This window comes from Gadus macrocephalus, chromosome 10, assembly GCF_031168955.1.
Source record: "Gadus macrocephalus chromosome 10, ASM3116895v1".
Lineage (NCBI taxonomy): Eukaryota > Metazoa > Chordata > Actinopteri > Gadiformes > Gadidae > Gadus > Gadus macrocephalus.
In genome coordinates, this window is record NC_082391.1 from 6,511,209 (window position 1) to 6,527,889 (window position 16,681).

Here is a 16,681-nt window from a genome sequence, read left to right on the forward strand (position 1 = left end):
ATGTAAAGAGGAACCAATGAAAGTGCTTTCTCACCTGTAGAAGTTCACCTGTAAACAATCAAAATAAAGTGGTTTAATCTCAATACCCACTTCTGTAATAGATTCTCTAGAATGTTCATCAAAAAAAGAGAGCTAGTTTTATGATACACAAAACCCATACTCACAGAGCGTCAACATCGACACAATAGCTGTGATAAAAAAAGTGTTTAAAGATAAAAAGATAGCATCGCTGCATCGTTAACACTCTCAGGACACTTGTCCAAGTCTTTCATTTATTTTAACGGTGCGTAACATTACGTAGGCCTCAATGTGTTTACAGCCATTTGCGTTGGATTCAGCTCGTAAACTTTGGATTTCCCCTCCTACCGCTGAACGGGTCTGAACAAACGAACAAAAAAACTACAGCCGCCCCAATTCCCACACCTGGGCCCCCGCCAGCCCTGGTCTGGTCCTGTACACCCCCCCTTCCCCTTACCCCACCTAAGCCCCCTGTTTTCACACAATCCACTTCATGCCTCTGCAAAGCATCCCCCCCTCTCCCCAGGTGAACCTCCCATCACACCGCAGTCAGGCTGTTGTTGGTGGGATACTGGCGTTTAATAAACATGAGGTACTGCTGCTGGCTGCTGTAACTGTAGCACTTCAGCCGCTGTCTCTCTCTGACTTATAGCTCTCTCCGAGGGCGCTGTTTCCCCCACCATCGGCGGGAGCACAATTGCGGCCGGCCGGATTTATGTGCGTATTTGCATGTGAATGGGACTGTTCTTGATGTCCACACAGATGCTGCCACTGTAGCCATAAATTGGTATCATCGCGGCCCCCTTTTCCCCTTCCTCCCGACTGTCATGTTCTTTGTTAATCGCTGAACGTGACAGAGGGTGCGAACCCCCCGTGCTTCTCAAACTGACCCCCTCTGGGACCAAAGACGCAAGCTTCCCACCGTGTGATGCCGTGTTCACGTTCAACAACACTGGCTCGCTCGTTTCATCGTAGAACAACTGTTAAATTACAACAAATGTGTGACAATGTCAACAAACACGTATAATGATTTCAGTCCCAGAAGTGTTGAGGGCCGGTGTGTTGAATGTTGTTAGTGAAGTCGGGACTCTGAAATGACATCCAAAATTACATTTGAACAAGTAATTTAATCTTACTAATGAGTTGCCTTAAACGCAATGTGACCGGTGCTTTGAGGGTACACACTCACAAGGGTGGTAACACCCCTAAACAGCTCTGACGCATGATCGATTGACAACATTGAAACCGTGAGCTGTTATCCCAATAGTATCAGTACAATCGAAGTGCATCACAATATGTGTATGCAAAACTAATGTGAGGTATTCTTTCTTTACAACGATATATACTTAATTTGTGTAATGCTATTTTTTTTTCGTCATACAATTATATGTGTGCACAATTATTGTAATTAACACACACTGGAGCAATGACCGTGAGGGTTAGCTAACCCCAATGCTTTGGTTAACCGGCCAAAGTGCCGGTGGGATTGATTTATCCCTCATTTAATTCCCTGTGTTTGATGTCACAACCACCACTAGAGATTACATCACACATCTTATGACTTATGATTTGCATGATTCATTTCGGTTTGGGCCTGAGCAATTGCCGCCATCCAGACAGAGAATAGGGTGATTTTGATTTGAATTCATGGGCTATCTCTCACAGCCCGGGGCAGATAAACTCTGCTGCCGCGGGCCGGTCGACGGCCAGGCATTAAAAACAACTGCCGCGGAACGGTAGCTAGCTAGCTGGTTTTGTCTCCCTTTTCTTGGATTGTCCACGATATCTCCAACGAATGAAGGATATATGTATCAAATTAAGTTGTTGCAATGTGACATCTCTCATTTAAACGGAAAATCGGAAACGGCCCGCTCCCTCCAGTGTGTGGCTAGCGGCGGCAGCTAACATTGACCGCCAGTGGCTCCAAGGTGGCTCGTGGGAACTCAAAGTTGTTGTGTCATCGCCGGCCAGCAGGGGGCCCACCCCGCCCAGGGGCCAGACCCCGCCCAGCGGCCGTTATGTCCAGGGCTCTGTGGGAGACTGTGGGAGACTGTGGGAACCGTCCCTTGTTTGGATGACACCAACGTCCAGTCCTGTGTGTGTCGTGTGTCTGCGTATTCTGTGTTTGTGTCCTGTGTGTGTGTGTCCTGTGTGTGTGTGTGTGTCCTGTGTGTGTGTGTCCTGTGTGTGTGTGTGTGTCAGCTGGTTAAATCCAGATCTTGCTGACCAGCCCCCCCCCCTCCCCCCCTCCGAAGTTCCGGCCGGCGAGTCGCACACGCAGCTATAAAGACAGACATACACACCGGCGGAAATACAAACACACAAACACACGGAGGCCCGGCGTCCTCCACCATCCCGGTGGGCGAGGGGGGAGGGGGTCACGCATCTGCACGACCGGCCGGCCACGGGCGGCTGGGAACGAGGGCAGGAGAGAGGAGATGGAAGGGAGGGGGAGAGGGAGGAGGAGGCAGGGATGGCTCTGGAGCCAAGGCCGGTATCAGCATGTCAGCGTGCAGGGAGACCTCACTGGAAATCTGGGGTGGGAAGTTTTTGATAGACAGTTCAAACGCAGCCGCGATGTAGGGCCCCCATAATGCTTGCTTTTTTAGTGACCAGAGGTATCTTGGCTTTGGGATTGGGGATAGTCTTCCCTGCTGGGATATAATGTATATTTATCCCCATCCAGCGACACATATAAAGATTGGGGATTCATTCATGGTTACCTCCCATTATACCGGTATAAGAGACAACCGATGATGTATTACAGAGCTTCATTGATGTCGGGCCTGGCACTAGTGTGTCTTCAAACCTTTGTACCATTGCATCTAGTTTTATGTCTGTATATGGTCTGTTGCAGGATCAAAATAATGTTAATCGTGGCTTATTTGTAATACCATTAGTGTTGCCCGGCCAAGATAAATGTCTCATTTAAAATGTATTAATATTTAGATGTTTGTGGCTTGAGATGGATAAAGAGAACAGTCTTTCGGCCTCCCACTTGTTTTCTGCTGATATAAACATTTCTGAGAAAGCTCTTTCATAACACAAACTTGCACACAAACAGGAACACACACACACACACACACACACACACACACACACACACACACACACACACACACACACACACACACACACATACACACACACACACACACACACACACACACACACACACACACACACACACACACACACACACACACACACACACACACACACACACACACACAGAAGTATGCACTGACGAAGCACAGGGAGAAGAATCGGGACAGATGTTGTTGCCCTCGGTAACCCTTTGTTCCAGACCCTGACTCTGCAGTATATTTATCTCTGATGTCATGCAGACCTAACTGACCACTTAGCCTACACTTGTGGGTGATCCATCGCCTCACCCACTCCACAATCACACACAGCGTGTTGTTGCGTTCTGTAAGTGATTTCTTTGATGACGGCTTTCCTGACTAGCCAGGAACTGATAAAAAGGGGAAGTGAAAAGAAGAAAATCTGAACAAAGACACAGTCTAATGGAGACTAGGTGATTAGTTATCAAGCATGCCTTGTACTGCTAAATATGCCTTGTACTGCTATCTAAAAACAGCAGGGACTGTGGAATCCACTAGCTCTGGCATTTCATGGGGTTATGGTCAGGTGTGTGTTTCAATGCATACTAAACAACCTCAAGCCTCAACCACCGACAGCTTTGTGTGTATGTGTGTAGTGTGTCTGTCCAATTACTTGTGCGTGTTTGTATTTGTTTGTGTCTATACATGCATATTTTATACGTGAGAAGTACCACGTACCAAGTCTGTGTGTGTGTATGCGTTAGTGTGTGTTTGTATGTATGTTTGTGTGTGTGTCTGTGTGTGTGTGTGTGTGTGTGTGTGTGTGTGTGTGTGTGTGTGTGTGTGTGTGTGTGTGTGTGTGTGTGTGTGTGTGTGTTCGCATGTGGCTCTGCATGGCTGCAGCCCAGATTGGACTCCTCGCGGTACGGAACACGAGTCTCTTGGGAAACCTCAGCTGGACTCCCTCTGGAGCCTTAATAAATTAGATTTAGGTAGTAAAGACACAAGCCTGCTTCCTCCCTCTTTGTGTTTTGTTTCTAGTGATGATGGGATGAATGTGGATTCACAATCTTCCTGCATTGCCTTATGGTATATTTTTAGATGATGCCTCCAGGATTTAAAAGATGTGGTCCACTCTATTCTTTATGTTTACCCAAAAGGATTCACTAACAGCAGTTAACGATCACACGCACACTATGTGCCCCAACACATGCAGACAAACATTCTTAAACAGCAGACATATTTGCAGTGTTGTATAGTAGCGAAGTAGAAATACTTCGTTACTGTACTTAAGTAGTTTTTTTGGATATTTGTACTTTACTTTACTACTTATATTTCTCTGTACTTTTACTTTTACTTCGCTACATTTTGCGAATAAAACGGATACTTTTACTCCACTACATTTCCCTTGAAACCTTCGTTACTCGTTACAAAATCAACTCATCTTTAGAAAAAAAAAAAATAATCATGAGAGATATGAGAATAACGTCGGGGACTGTGGTAGAACACAGACTGCGAGCCTGTTTGGCGAATCAGCTGTCCCAGCGCACGTTCGCAAAGCCCCCTTGCTTAGTTACTGTTGCTACGTCGATCAAAACTCCTACGACTGTCAACACACAAATGCATGGCTAGGACGAGGGCAAGGGCTATCAAAATTCTACTATTTGTATCAGGCTGGTTTGTACACGCAGTATTACAACACTATCTTATACACTTCAATACGCTGTATATGTGCCATTTTTGCTACAAAGCTAATTTAAATACCCTTTTTGGGCAGGGACTTAAGTTTTCCAAAAATCCACGATCCTGGATGACACCAAAATCAATATTAAATAACGTGTACCAGCGCTAGCGGGATAATAGGTCGGGCTACGATATCTGTCAGTGTCAGTGATTTTTTTTTGGAGTAACTCCGCGACAGCATCCAGATCATGGCAAAATGGACTGCAATATGCAGTGGAAGGATGTTTTCAAAAAAGATCAACAACGAAGGGGAAACAACAATAATCGAAGAAAAATCATACAGGTCTCAATCAAAAAATTTGATTGAGACCTTTTAAACTAGTAAGGTTCTTTCACCGCTGGGTAATATTTGTATATAATATTTCAAGCTAGCTAATAACCTATAAAGATTATTTATTCTTATTCCATCTCTGGCGAGGTATCTATCTAGCCAGTTAGTGCTAAGGCATGATTGGACGAGGGCAGTTATAGGGAGGAGTTTCGATAACGGTTACTTGTACTTTTACTTTCAGTACTTAAGTACATTTAATATCAGAAAAGTACTTTTGATACTTAAGTACAGTAAAGATCAGATACTTTAATACTTTTACTTAAGTACTATTCTAAAAGGTGACTTTTACTTTTACTTAAGTAATTTTCCAGTAAGGTATCTGTACTTTTACTTAAGTATGGCTTTTGAGTACTTTATACACCACTGCATATTTGTGTACAGTGCCTGTGTGTGTGTGTGTGTGTGTGTGTGTGTGTGTGTTTGTGACATAAATATAACTTAATAAAGTAGTACGGTTCATGTGTTTGCAATCATAATTGCTTGTTCTGAGCACAACTTAATTACATGGAACACTAACAGACAAAAGAACTGATTCAGTCATGACTCGTCCTGAATAACTTCAGTCCTAAACTGCACCAATCACCTTTTGTACGCCAGCCTAACACATTGTTATTGTACAGTTTCAACTTTTGCTCAAAAGTTAGGGAGGGAGGATTGTCCCTTGATATAATTGTCTCCTCACAACTTTTTTCAGCCGTGTTTCTCATCCATGTAACCCAATAGTTCTTGCGTGTTGACATAGCACGTTAGTGTGCTTCTCTCGCCTCCTGAATGCCTGACACTTGAGCCCCTGTTTCGTGCCATGCCATCACCATGACTATAAGCAGCGAGGAGGAGGATTGGCTAGTGTAACAAGAGTTCAGCTGAACGCTGTCTTCTGACAACAATGACAGAGTGTGACGCACAGCCCAGTCCAGGGAATGGCATTTTGATGTAGACGTTCCAATGACAACGACCTGGTTAACAGGGCAGACGGAGAGGAACTGTGGTGAACGTTGTCTGTAACTGAGTCTGGCTCTGGTATTTGGTGGTCGCTCACACGCTCTCTGTTTGTCTTGGCCATGAACCGCGAGCCACGGATACTTCCTTGTTTCAACCAAACCCGTGGACGCACACATCTTTAACAAACGGCTTTAGCCGACTTCACAGCGTGATCTGTGGGCAAAACTTCCATATTTATCATTCTCCGTGAGAGAATGGGCAGACACGGTGCACTGTATGACCCCCGGTGTCTACCAGAACCCGTCCTGTTAAAGATCAGCAAGACATCACAGTGTCAAGACTTCAGCCCTCTGGCCATCAGACGACCGCCATGACACTGAGGCTCTCTGAGGCCTGACGCGACGCCGTTTACTGAGCACTTACTGTCTTTAAGGGATTAGAAAGAGTGAATCTTTGGTCGGAGACATGATATCATGTGCGATGTGCCTTGGCCTGCTCCTGGTGTCATGGCTGTGGGGATTCCACCTGTTGTGTGGCAGATGGACCTGTCATGTGAGGCCGATGTGGATTACGTCTGCTGGTCTGAAACAGTGGCGTCACTTAACTGGATGTCTCCAATAACAGCATGCTCGATCGTCTTCCTGTCAGGATGGTCCCGTAGCAAGTTTACGTTGAATAGCTAAATAGCCTCTATAATCTTGTCCTAATCACGATTTTTTACAACCTTGTGGAACAGAACATAGGGGTAACAACAATGATGCTTTATTGAGATAGGGGAGAGATGGGAATGAGGGTAAATGGTTCCCTGTCCTGCATTGGTTTTATAAGAGAAAACAAACCCTTCTTCCGACACACATCGCCTCGGTGCCGATCTGTGCCAAGTCCTCCCCAGTTGGCTGCGTGTCCATGCTGACGGCAGTGGGCCACGCTCAATCGTGCCTTTGTCCCCGCGTGAGAACAAATGATGAGGGCAGCGGCAGCAGCCATCAAGCAGCAGCAGCTGCAGCCGTCCCGGCAGCGTCAGCCCCATACCACCAATCCCTGGCTCGACATGGGACAGTCCCGCTCACGACCCCGCCGACCGGCCCCGACCCCGGCCACGGCCCCCTCTCCCCGGGCGGTGGGCGCCCAGTGTCCGGCTGAAGCCCCCCACAGAGTCGTCTGTCATCACCACCTCCAGCAGCAACAGAAGCGCCTGGGCTGTCCGGCCCTGAGGCCCACGACCTGCTCTCCCCCGTACTCGCCCAGTGTTTTCAGAAGGCCGGACCGCCGGTAAGTTGGAGAAAAGAGGTGGTGGTATTGGCGATGGGGCATGGTAGGGGCCGGGAAATAGCTGGAAATCAGCTGGGATTGGAAGATAACATGCCTGCTAACCTGTCCAGTTGGATAAAACCAATTAGATTAATGTTATGCTATTTTGTAATGGAAAGATTTAATTATGAAGGAAGCTCATTCTGATGACCGGCAGAGTGCTAAATGCAAATATTGGGAAAAATAAATCCGGCCAGCCCTGGCCATTTCATCCCCGCTAATAGTGGCTGTACAAGGGCCCTTTAATGGCTCCATCCAGGGGATGGGGGGCCTTTTAATGGCTCCATCCAAGGGATTTGTGTGAGAAATGTTTCTGTGCTTTTTGGAGGCACTCCAGAAGGCACAGCAGCAGATCTCTCTCATCTTGAAAGAAGGGCAGGGAAACACTGAGTGAATACCTTAATTTTGTTGTTGTGATGTCCCCATAATGATCTCCATCAGGAACGGACATCAATCATGCCTCCTCTAGTTACGCAGATTGGAGCATATTCTTTGTGTGATGGCTTTTCGAAGGACAAGTTTAAGTCGTCGTTGCTCTCCCGGGGTCCATGTCAAAAGCAAAAGTCAAATCCTGGCTGTTGATTGGGCAGCGTCAAATCCTGATTGATCGGGCAGGGCTGACTATTTGTTGATTGGGCAGGGCTGAGCTTTCCTTGCAGTTGATTGGGCAGGGCCAAGCTTTCACTGTGAGGAGTTGGTCCTGAGGAGAGGGCCAAGCCTCTGGGAGAGCTTTCAGCATCCTTTGTGTCTGCTTTGTCCACAGAGGTGATGCCTCTAGCCTTGTGTATTTATTTATTGTCTGGGCTATAATTATGTTTGCTTAGTCTACGCATAGAAACATAACCACGGCAACACCGTTCCCGCCTCTCTTGCTCTTTATGTCGGTGGTAACAGAGGATGTGTGATATTGATTGATCCCTACAGCTATCCCAGAATAGGCTTGACAGAAATTGGTATTCAATTGCCCTTAACGATATTCTTATTGTTATGTTTTTTCACCTTCACCCGCTGCCTGCACGCTGGTGCACACTGACAGCTGTGTTGGACTCAAAGAGTCGGGGGTTGAGATGATATTCTAAAGATCACTGGGAAGTTCAAGCTGGTATGCTAGACACGGAGGTACTAAGACAAACTGGCAAAGAAGGAGGGTGTTTGCTGCCCAGAAGTGGAGACGGCATCCAACACACGCCATATTCTTGAATATGTCCATCAGGGGTCATTCTGTAGGGGTGGACTGTGTTGGCGTTTCTGGGCATTGTTCAGATGATGATGAAGTTTGGAGTGAGTGCAGGGCGGGGTGTGACTGAGGCATTTGTATCATTGGCCTTGGAATAACGGGCATCTCGAATAACGTGGATATACTGGAAATGCATCAGTACTTTTCTTTCTTTGTGTGTATTTGTGTGTGTGTGTGTGTGTGTGTGTGTGTGTGTGTGTGTGTGTGTGTGTGTGTGTGTGTGTTTGTGTGTGTGTGTGTGTGTGTGTGTGTGTGTGTTTGTGTGTGTGTGTGTGTGTGTGGGGGGGGGGGGGGGGTTTGGGGGGGGCTATTAGCACCGGTCAAGGTGAATCCACCTGCCTCCACCTGTGAGCCCTGTATTAGAGCTGGCAGACCGACGAGGTGGGCTGAGATGGGAGCCGACAGGCGCGGCGGAGGCCCCTAATCACCGCTCCATGCTCTCTGCACAGCGCTGTGAGGCTGCACTGTGAGGCTGCGCTGTGAGGCTGCCCCGCCAGGCCCCGGCTTCCTGCCCCTAATTGCTCCGGTTGCGTAACAGCAGCATGTCCTTTCTGAGAGGCAGAGCAGGGGCCAGGTGCCTCTCTGACTTACTGTTCACCACACAGCAAAACCCCAGCTCTAGCTGTGGTGCACAATGTGGATAATAGTTGGGATTATTGGGAAAAATAAGATGATTTGAATGATTTCTGTTCTTCTTTTGTTATGAATCTTTGCTAAGTAGTTGCAACTTTGTAAATGTGTTTTAAACAAACTACAGTAATACAAAATAGCTTTGAGAGCGTGAACTTTTAATGGTGCAGAAATATTTATTTTGACTTTTCACAAAAATATGAGGTAAATTATACACTGACAAACAGCACATTGACATGATTTTAATGCTTTATTTTTAAAGCATTCAAATCATCCTATTTGTAGGGCGAAACATCTTTGTTTTTCTTCAAGGTGCACCCTGCAAATTATGGAATATTCCGGTACAAACCTGTTTTCCAGCGGCATACAGAATAGATGCAATACGGGTTCCCACCAGTAGAGAATGATAGAGTGCCAAAGTACACTGAGGAAATCTACCGGTACAGTGTATGGAAATGTACGGTAGAATTCCACCAAAACACAGGTAGTGCAATACCTAGTGGTCTTGCATGTGCAATTAACAAACCAAAGTGACAGGGACATTTAAAAGCAATTTAAATGGGAACATTGAACACAAAAACGGTGTTACGAGGCAGAGCGTCGGGATGTTGTTGACAGAATGACAAGGCAGATAAACGAATGAATGCTCTTTTTTCCTTGTCGTATTGCATTGCAATGGAGCATGCAAAGAAATAAGACGCTCGGCTAAAATACAAGTGTGCTTGCATGCATGCGGTGGACACATTTAGTCGAGGAAGACGTGTTGTTTACTTTATTTGCTCGGTTCAGCAGCGGTTGCGTGCACTCGGTGTAGCGCGGGTCAACCGGGGGAGGAGTCGAGTTCAGCACAGGGGCAGCTGTGAAACCCGTGTCCGCAGCCTCATTTGCATAATGTATTCAGCGTCATATGACGGCAGAGCACTCGGCACTTATAAACGCTTGTGGCGGAAAATAGCCGCACTCTTGCCTGCGCACCCAACGAAGCTCATCTCACTTGACAAAGCGCTCCAAAGCACAGCTGCAAACCGGCTAGATCGAGATCGTCGTGCGTCGTGTGTGTGATTTTAAGCTGAATACCAATACGGATCTGTAAAAACAGCTCCCCAACCCGTCGCAAACGTGGCGATAAGTATCATCCAAACCACTTTGGTCCTCAACATGAGCACTGAGATGTTCGGCAAAACGCCGATGGAGGTGGCTGTCTACCAGCTGCACAACTTCTCCATCTCGTTCTTCTCCTCGTTGTTGGGGGGAGATGTGGTGTCGGTGAAACTTGACAACAGGTAATTAAATCGAAAATCGTCCCCTTGTTATCCCTGCAGCGACGTTATGTAATGCGTAAAGGAATTACGCATACTGGGAACCCCGTCGCTCCCAGTACAGCGTGTACACTGACCTGTTTTTTATGCGCATTTTACGCGCATGTTTATTTCTGTCTCGCCGTGACCTTCCTCGATGTATATTGTCTGAATGATCCATCGATCAGGCGATTTTGTTTTTCAATTAAAGCTGTCGATTCTGAGAAACGATGGGTTTTGCTTTCTGTTTTGCTCGGCGAGGGCAGCACAATGAACAGTATCATAGGACGCTGTGGACGGGGATGGTAATAGAATACGTTGACGCCGGTATTTCTCGGGGATTGTCATTTTCTAGAAGTGTCCCAGAGGGGCGATGTGGTGCATTCGTTCATTCATTCATGGTGTCCCTTTTCTTTCTTTCTTTCCTCTTTCTCTCCCCCCCCCCCCCCCCCCCCCCACATTCTCTGCAGTGCCTCTGGTGCTAGCGTTGTGGCCATTGACAACAAGATTGAGCAGGCGATGGTGAGTTCACAACACAAAACACTACATCAACACAATGCGACTTACGACGCATTGTTCATAGTGACTTGGGTGCTGCTGTTTAAGAGTGATACAGATTGGTGTCAGTTGTGCCTAACTTAACCTACTGCACAACCATATCACCCATTGAAGTAAGGCATGTAATGCTGTAGTGGTCATGTGATAAAATCCCATTTCTATTCCCCCTCATCGCTACACCCCCTCATCGCTCGTCTCCCTCATCGCTACATCCGGCCCTAGACAACTGTCCAGGAACAAAAATATTTGTTCATTCTGTATCATTCTGCATGCCACTCCTTCTCGGGGCTTATCTGCTCACAGGAAGTTGGCTTAGTGTCGTCGTGTGCGTCCGTACGTCTGCACTTGACAGGGTCTTGTTTGTCATTCTGTGCATCAGAATATAAAGCACAGTGAGAGAGAGAGAGGTCACCATGGGCTTTTTGCTGTTTTGGTTGCCAGATATGACATGTAATTAACAGTGCAATATTATTTTGTTATTCATTAAATTATACAAGCAAACAAAACCTATAGAGAACTATTTGGGATGCTATTCATCCATTTAGAGGAACCTATACAGGTTTTGCACTTTGTTGTGCATGTAAACCTTTTGAATAATATAAATTATAATATGTAACACTACAAGGGACTGCTATTTAGATCGGATTGTGTATCATTTCCCCCCCTCCAAGTACCTCGACCGGTTTATATCTTGTAGTTCCTTCTAGCTTACACCGTACTCGGCATTGACTGGTCATTTATGACATATTGATGATCACTAGTTGCGCCTCCCCCTCAAAAATATGATTGTGCAGACAATCCGTATTGCGTCCGTATTAAACTGTACACAAAGGGCCTGTTCACTGGCACTCTGATGTCTCTACCACACACCTCTAACCATCCCCCCTCCCCCCCAGGACCTGGTGAAGAACCACCTGATGTACGCAGTGCGCGAGGAGGTGGAGGTCCTCAAGGAGCAGATCAAGGAGCTGGCAGAGAAGAACCACCAGCTGGAGCGGGAGAACAGCCTGCTGAAGAACCTGGCCAGCCCTGAGCAGATGGAGAAGTTCCAGCTGTGCGTCCCGGCCAGCGAGCTGTTGACCCTGGACAATCAGTCCAGCCAGTCCACGGGGGGCTCGGGGCACCACCGCCACCACCCGTCACAGCTCTTGCTGCAGCCGGCCCCGCCGTGCCCCCTGACCCCCGGCTCTGCCGTGTGAGGGGGCGGGCTCCGGGCGGGCCGGGCCCCCGTCCTCAACAGCAGTAGCGGAGCTCCGCGCGGACGGCGCCGTCCAGCGTTGACGCGAGTTTGCCGTTTTCGTACCAAAGGGCAGACCGACCCTCAGGGGACATGAAACCCTTCCACCCGAAGGGGAGGAAAGGAAAGGTTTCTGCGGCTGCCAAACCCCCCCCCACCCCGCCCCCCCCACCTTCTCTCAGAGGCAGGACGGGGCACTGACTTGTTGAGATTTGGTTACAAACAAAAGCACAGGCCGAGCACTAAAGACGCTTTTTATTGGTGCGGACTCAGGCCCGACATCGGACCATTTCCAACTCTTTGTTTGTCCTTAGTCACTCTCGCGTAGACAAAAGCGCTGGGAGGAGGAATTGAGTGGGATGACGTTGTTGACTGCAGCGCCACCACAGCGCTTTCTCCGGGACAGAGAAAGCCCCCCCCCCCACCACCATCACCACCACTACACCTGCTCTGAAGCGGGACGTGGATACGAGCTTGGGCTGGCCCTGCTGGTGCTATCTTGGAAGTGAGGGTTTCCGGGAGAAAAAAGATGACAGGGTTCCCGCTTTCTTTTTGTCTCCCTCCCCCCTCCCCATCTGTGGATTTGTCCCGACGATTCAAAACGAGAACAATACCCAAGTTTCATCTTTTCATCTTTTCATCTGAAACCCGGTGCTCGACGTGAGCAGTTCCGTTCAGGAATGTTTCTGTCGTAATACGATTGAATTTCTCTGTGTAGACGTGTACATTGTAAACCATAACGACGACATTATAAAACAAAGGTGGAGGAAGTGGAGACCTTTTGTAGCCTAGCATGCATCCAGTTTGTATGAATGCAATTATTTTATCACTGGCAAGTGGTGCTTTGCAAAAAAGGAATCAAATTATAACTTTTTTGTTTTTGGTGATTCTGATCAAAGATGTTAAACAAATAGGACCCTTGTACATTATGCTGTAAAGATGACTATTTTTGTGTTTGGGAAGAGGTGAAAGGCAGACGTGGTCACCCTGTTTGCCTGGCTCTTCTCATCAAAACAAGAAGAACTAGAATCTGCATAAACGTGATCCTTCCTGAGTTGAATGTGTCTAGGGGGAGGCCAAGGGAGCGGCCATTTTGTGGTCCTTCTCGGCTGCAGATGCACTCCTGACTTTACCAGCATCACACCGGTGTATGTCTCCTGTTACAGCTTTTATTTTGATTATGTGAACTTGACAACTACGGCATGACAACAGTGCCTGTACTTTAGTAAGAGAGGAGAAAAAAAATGATAAAAAAAAACTGTTTTCACACTGAACTCTTGTAATGTTCTAGCTACCAAAGACTTCACCTCACACTCTCCCAAAAACTAAAGAAAGCCAAGCAAAACAGGAGCATGTGTTAAACACACAGTTCACAGGGATGCGTCTTGTTAGCTCGATAAAAGCTAAAGTGTCTATGTTGTGTAAAGATAACGGTGTTGTTGCTGTTCTGTATCCAAGGAGACGAATGTTCACTATGGTGTATGGATACAAATGCACATTTGCAATAAACCTTATGTTTACATAAATGACGAATGTTTACTTTTGCTTTTTCCCCCGTTGTTTGTTTTTCGTCATTGATATTCTGTGGCTTTGTCTACATAGCCTTATCAACACTACAGCATGGGCTCACAAAGTCAACCTCACATTAGCCATTTGTTTTGACTCGATCATGACTCAGACTTTACCTACTTATGCACACTCTGCGTGCTGGCTTGAAATACTGTACAGTTAAACATGGTAATGTTGGTGTTCAAATCGAATTAGTTATGCAATAGGATTATTCCTGCAATTTACAGGAAAAGTCAGTCACCCTTAAACTTAATTATACTAGAGAAGAGGTTTAATATTTGGCCAACAAAATTTGCCACTGCATGAGAATAGTTTCCATTGGATATGGTCTCAGCTACGGTAAATGACTAACATGGATGTCAAATGCATTGGAAATGTGAGCCTGGTAAAGCTGGGGATCCTCACACCACCTGTGAGCCCTGCCTGTTTATTTATTCATGGATTTTCACTGAGACAGCTCATGTTTTCTAGGAATTGTAAGGAGCACCCCCTGGGAGTACTGCCTTGTTACACTTGAAGTGCCTCTGCCTCGTTCAGGTGGAGGCCAAGTGACGGTGCTTGTTGTTTATGACCGTCGAACTACGAATCAATGGCAGACCCTCGTCCTCTTCCAAGGGTCTGGGCTGTCATTGGGCGGCGGGGTGGGCACTGCGGAGCGGGGAGAGAGAAGTGAGCGCCCCATGTGGTGTCCCGGCCTCAGACGGTTGGCAGGGGTTCAGTGGGACTCGTTTGTAACCGGATCGACCACGGTCGAGCTCTAGTGGTGCTCGCTGCAGCTCTTTGGAAAATGCCAAACCAAACAAGATCAAATGGCCTGAGAGCAAACGGCGTCTCTCCCTCTTCTGTACAACAATCGCCTTCCATGTGAAAACTCTCTCGTTCTCTTTTCGATTGTCACATTCGAAGGTTTAGTGGAATGGATGTGTATTTATTTAACAAGGTTAATCTCATTGATATTATACTTCTCCTTTAAAAGAAGGCGCTGGCCAAAAAGTGGCATGAGTGTATTCAAATGTCCGGCACCGACGTATCTATATGTGATCAGATTGCTGCTGTTTCTATGACTTGTGGTCTTGTGTCACATGACGTGAGCATAATAATTGATATCCTTGATGCTATTATTTTGGATCTACATTCACCACATGCTCTGTTAATGGCCCTATGTGGTCTGAAAAGATTTCAAATGAGCAGATAAAATATACAGAGGCTATAGCAGTAGTTCGGGGTCGTAAAAACAGTGGGAAATGCATCTGTATACATATAATAATAATAATAATACATTTTATTTATACTGCACTTTATATTCAAGAATCTCAAAGTGCTTGAAATATATATATATATATATATACACAAATAGCTCATGTGACTCATTCTTTTATCTGGAGATTATATAATTTAATTCTATATTTTGGCACTTCTTTGGTGAGGTCTGAGAAATTCTGGTGAAGGACAGGTGGTTGTTTGGTCGGGTTTCGTGTAAACCTGCGTAGATTCTTGATGCCTCGGTTTCTGTTTTAAAGCCAAAGAAATATTCAGTGCAAATACCTAATGAATGAGATGGCAGGAGAGCCTTTGTCTAGAGTGTGTCTGTGAGTATCTGTATGTGTATCTGTGCGTGCTAATTCTGGCTAGTAGCCAGTGGGTGGCCCCTGGGTGTATGTGGCCCTTAAACCAGAGAGATGTTGTTCACAATTTAATTATTTTAAATTGTGTAACTCGTATATTGTGTAAAATGTTGGAACTTTATGTTGTCCATGAAGCTCAATTTATAGTCAAACAATATTCACAATGTCACCCTACCCATGTGAAATTGGATTCCCAAGAGAGTTTTCTGCATTGTAGGTCAAACAGGAATCAACATCGCCGTACTCACAGTGTTATGCCATGAAAACAAACTACAGCATCTGGTTCAGATGGAGATCTGGTGAGTGAGTTAGGATAGGCAGTCCCTGCCTGACCGCGGTTATGTTCGCATGCAAGGACGGAATTTTCTTCCTGACCTTTTTTCTTTTCTTTCGGAAAGCAGTCAGGCTAAGTGTGTTTGGGTGTGTGTGTGTCTGTGTGTATGTGTTTGTGTGTGTCTTCTCGGGAGGATTAGCAAATGAATCATTATGTTAGCATGGAGGCCACAGTTGAATTGGCAGTAATGTCCGGCACAAACTGTCTTCATGCGGGATGGAAAATAGTGTGCAGCGCTGTGTCTCCTTCGCTCTTTCCCCCATAAAAGGATTCCTAAAATAACTCAGTAGATATATAACCATAACTCGAGTTACATAATTCATGGGAACAGTGTAGAATCCACAGAATTTCAGAGTAAAAGATGACCTTTGAAGTAAGCAATGATTAGCAGGATTCTTTCACATGATTGTCTCTAAATGCTCCAACAAATGTGTTTTTTTTTTTACAAATGACCAATAGGCCCACTGCCTCTCTTACCCCAGCCATAAAATATAACCTCTAAATCCTGCTCACGGACGGGTCAGGCTCAGACAATAGGTCATGTTGTTCCTTCTTTGAACTTCTTCCTTCCCCAGCTTAGGTCATTAAAAGGCCTTCTCTTGTCTTATTAACTTCCCCCTCACAATGGATTACTGAGTCACTTAGGGGGCCCTAACGTCGCTTATCCATTCAAAAACAGGAACAAAAAGTCCTTCATAAAATGTGAACTTTGATAACAACGACACCATTCAGGTGACAAACACATTCACACACAACCCCAGTGGTCTGGGGATAGCCAGACCC

The 16,681-nt window shown here is 46.2% G+C and overlaps 1 protein-coding gene across 2 annotated transcripts in view; it reads left to right on the forward strand.

Annotated features, from left to right (window-relative positions):
* tsc22d3 (TSC22 domain family, member 3) overlaps window positions 1–13,899 on the forward strand; it is a 20,588-nt gene extending 6,689 nt beyond the window's left edge. The window contains exons 1-3 of one of the 2 annotated variants that reach the window (XM_060062302.1): window positions 10,003–10,560; window positions 11,046–11,097; window positions 12,030–13,899. In XM_060062302.1, coding sequence (XP_059918285.1) covers window positions 10,436–10,560; window positions 11,046–11,097; window positions 12,030–12,332 — 480 coding nt within the window. In that variant the 5' untranslated portion in view covers window positions 10,003–10,435 and the 3' untranslated portion in view covers window positions 12,333–13,899. Of the gene's footprint in view, window positions 1–10,002; window positions 10,561–11,045; window positions 11,098–12,029 lie in introns of those variants that run through there. The other variant, XM_060062300.1, reaches the window with a different exon arrangement.
* Window positions 13,900–16,681: the final 2,782 nt, after the last annotated feature.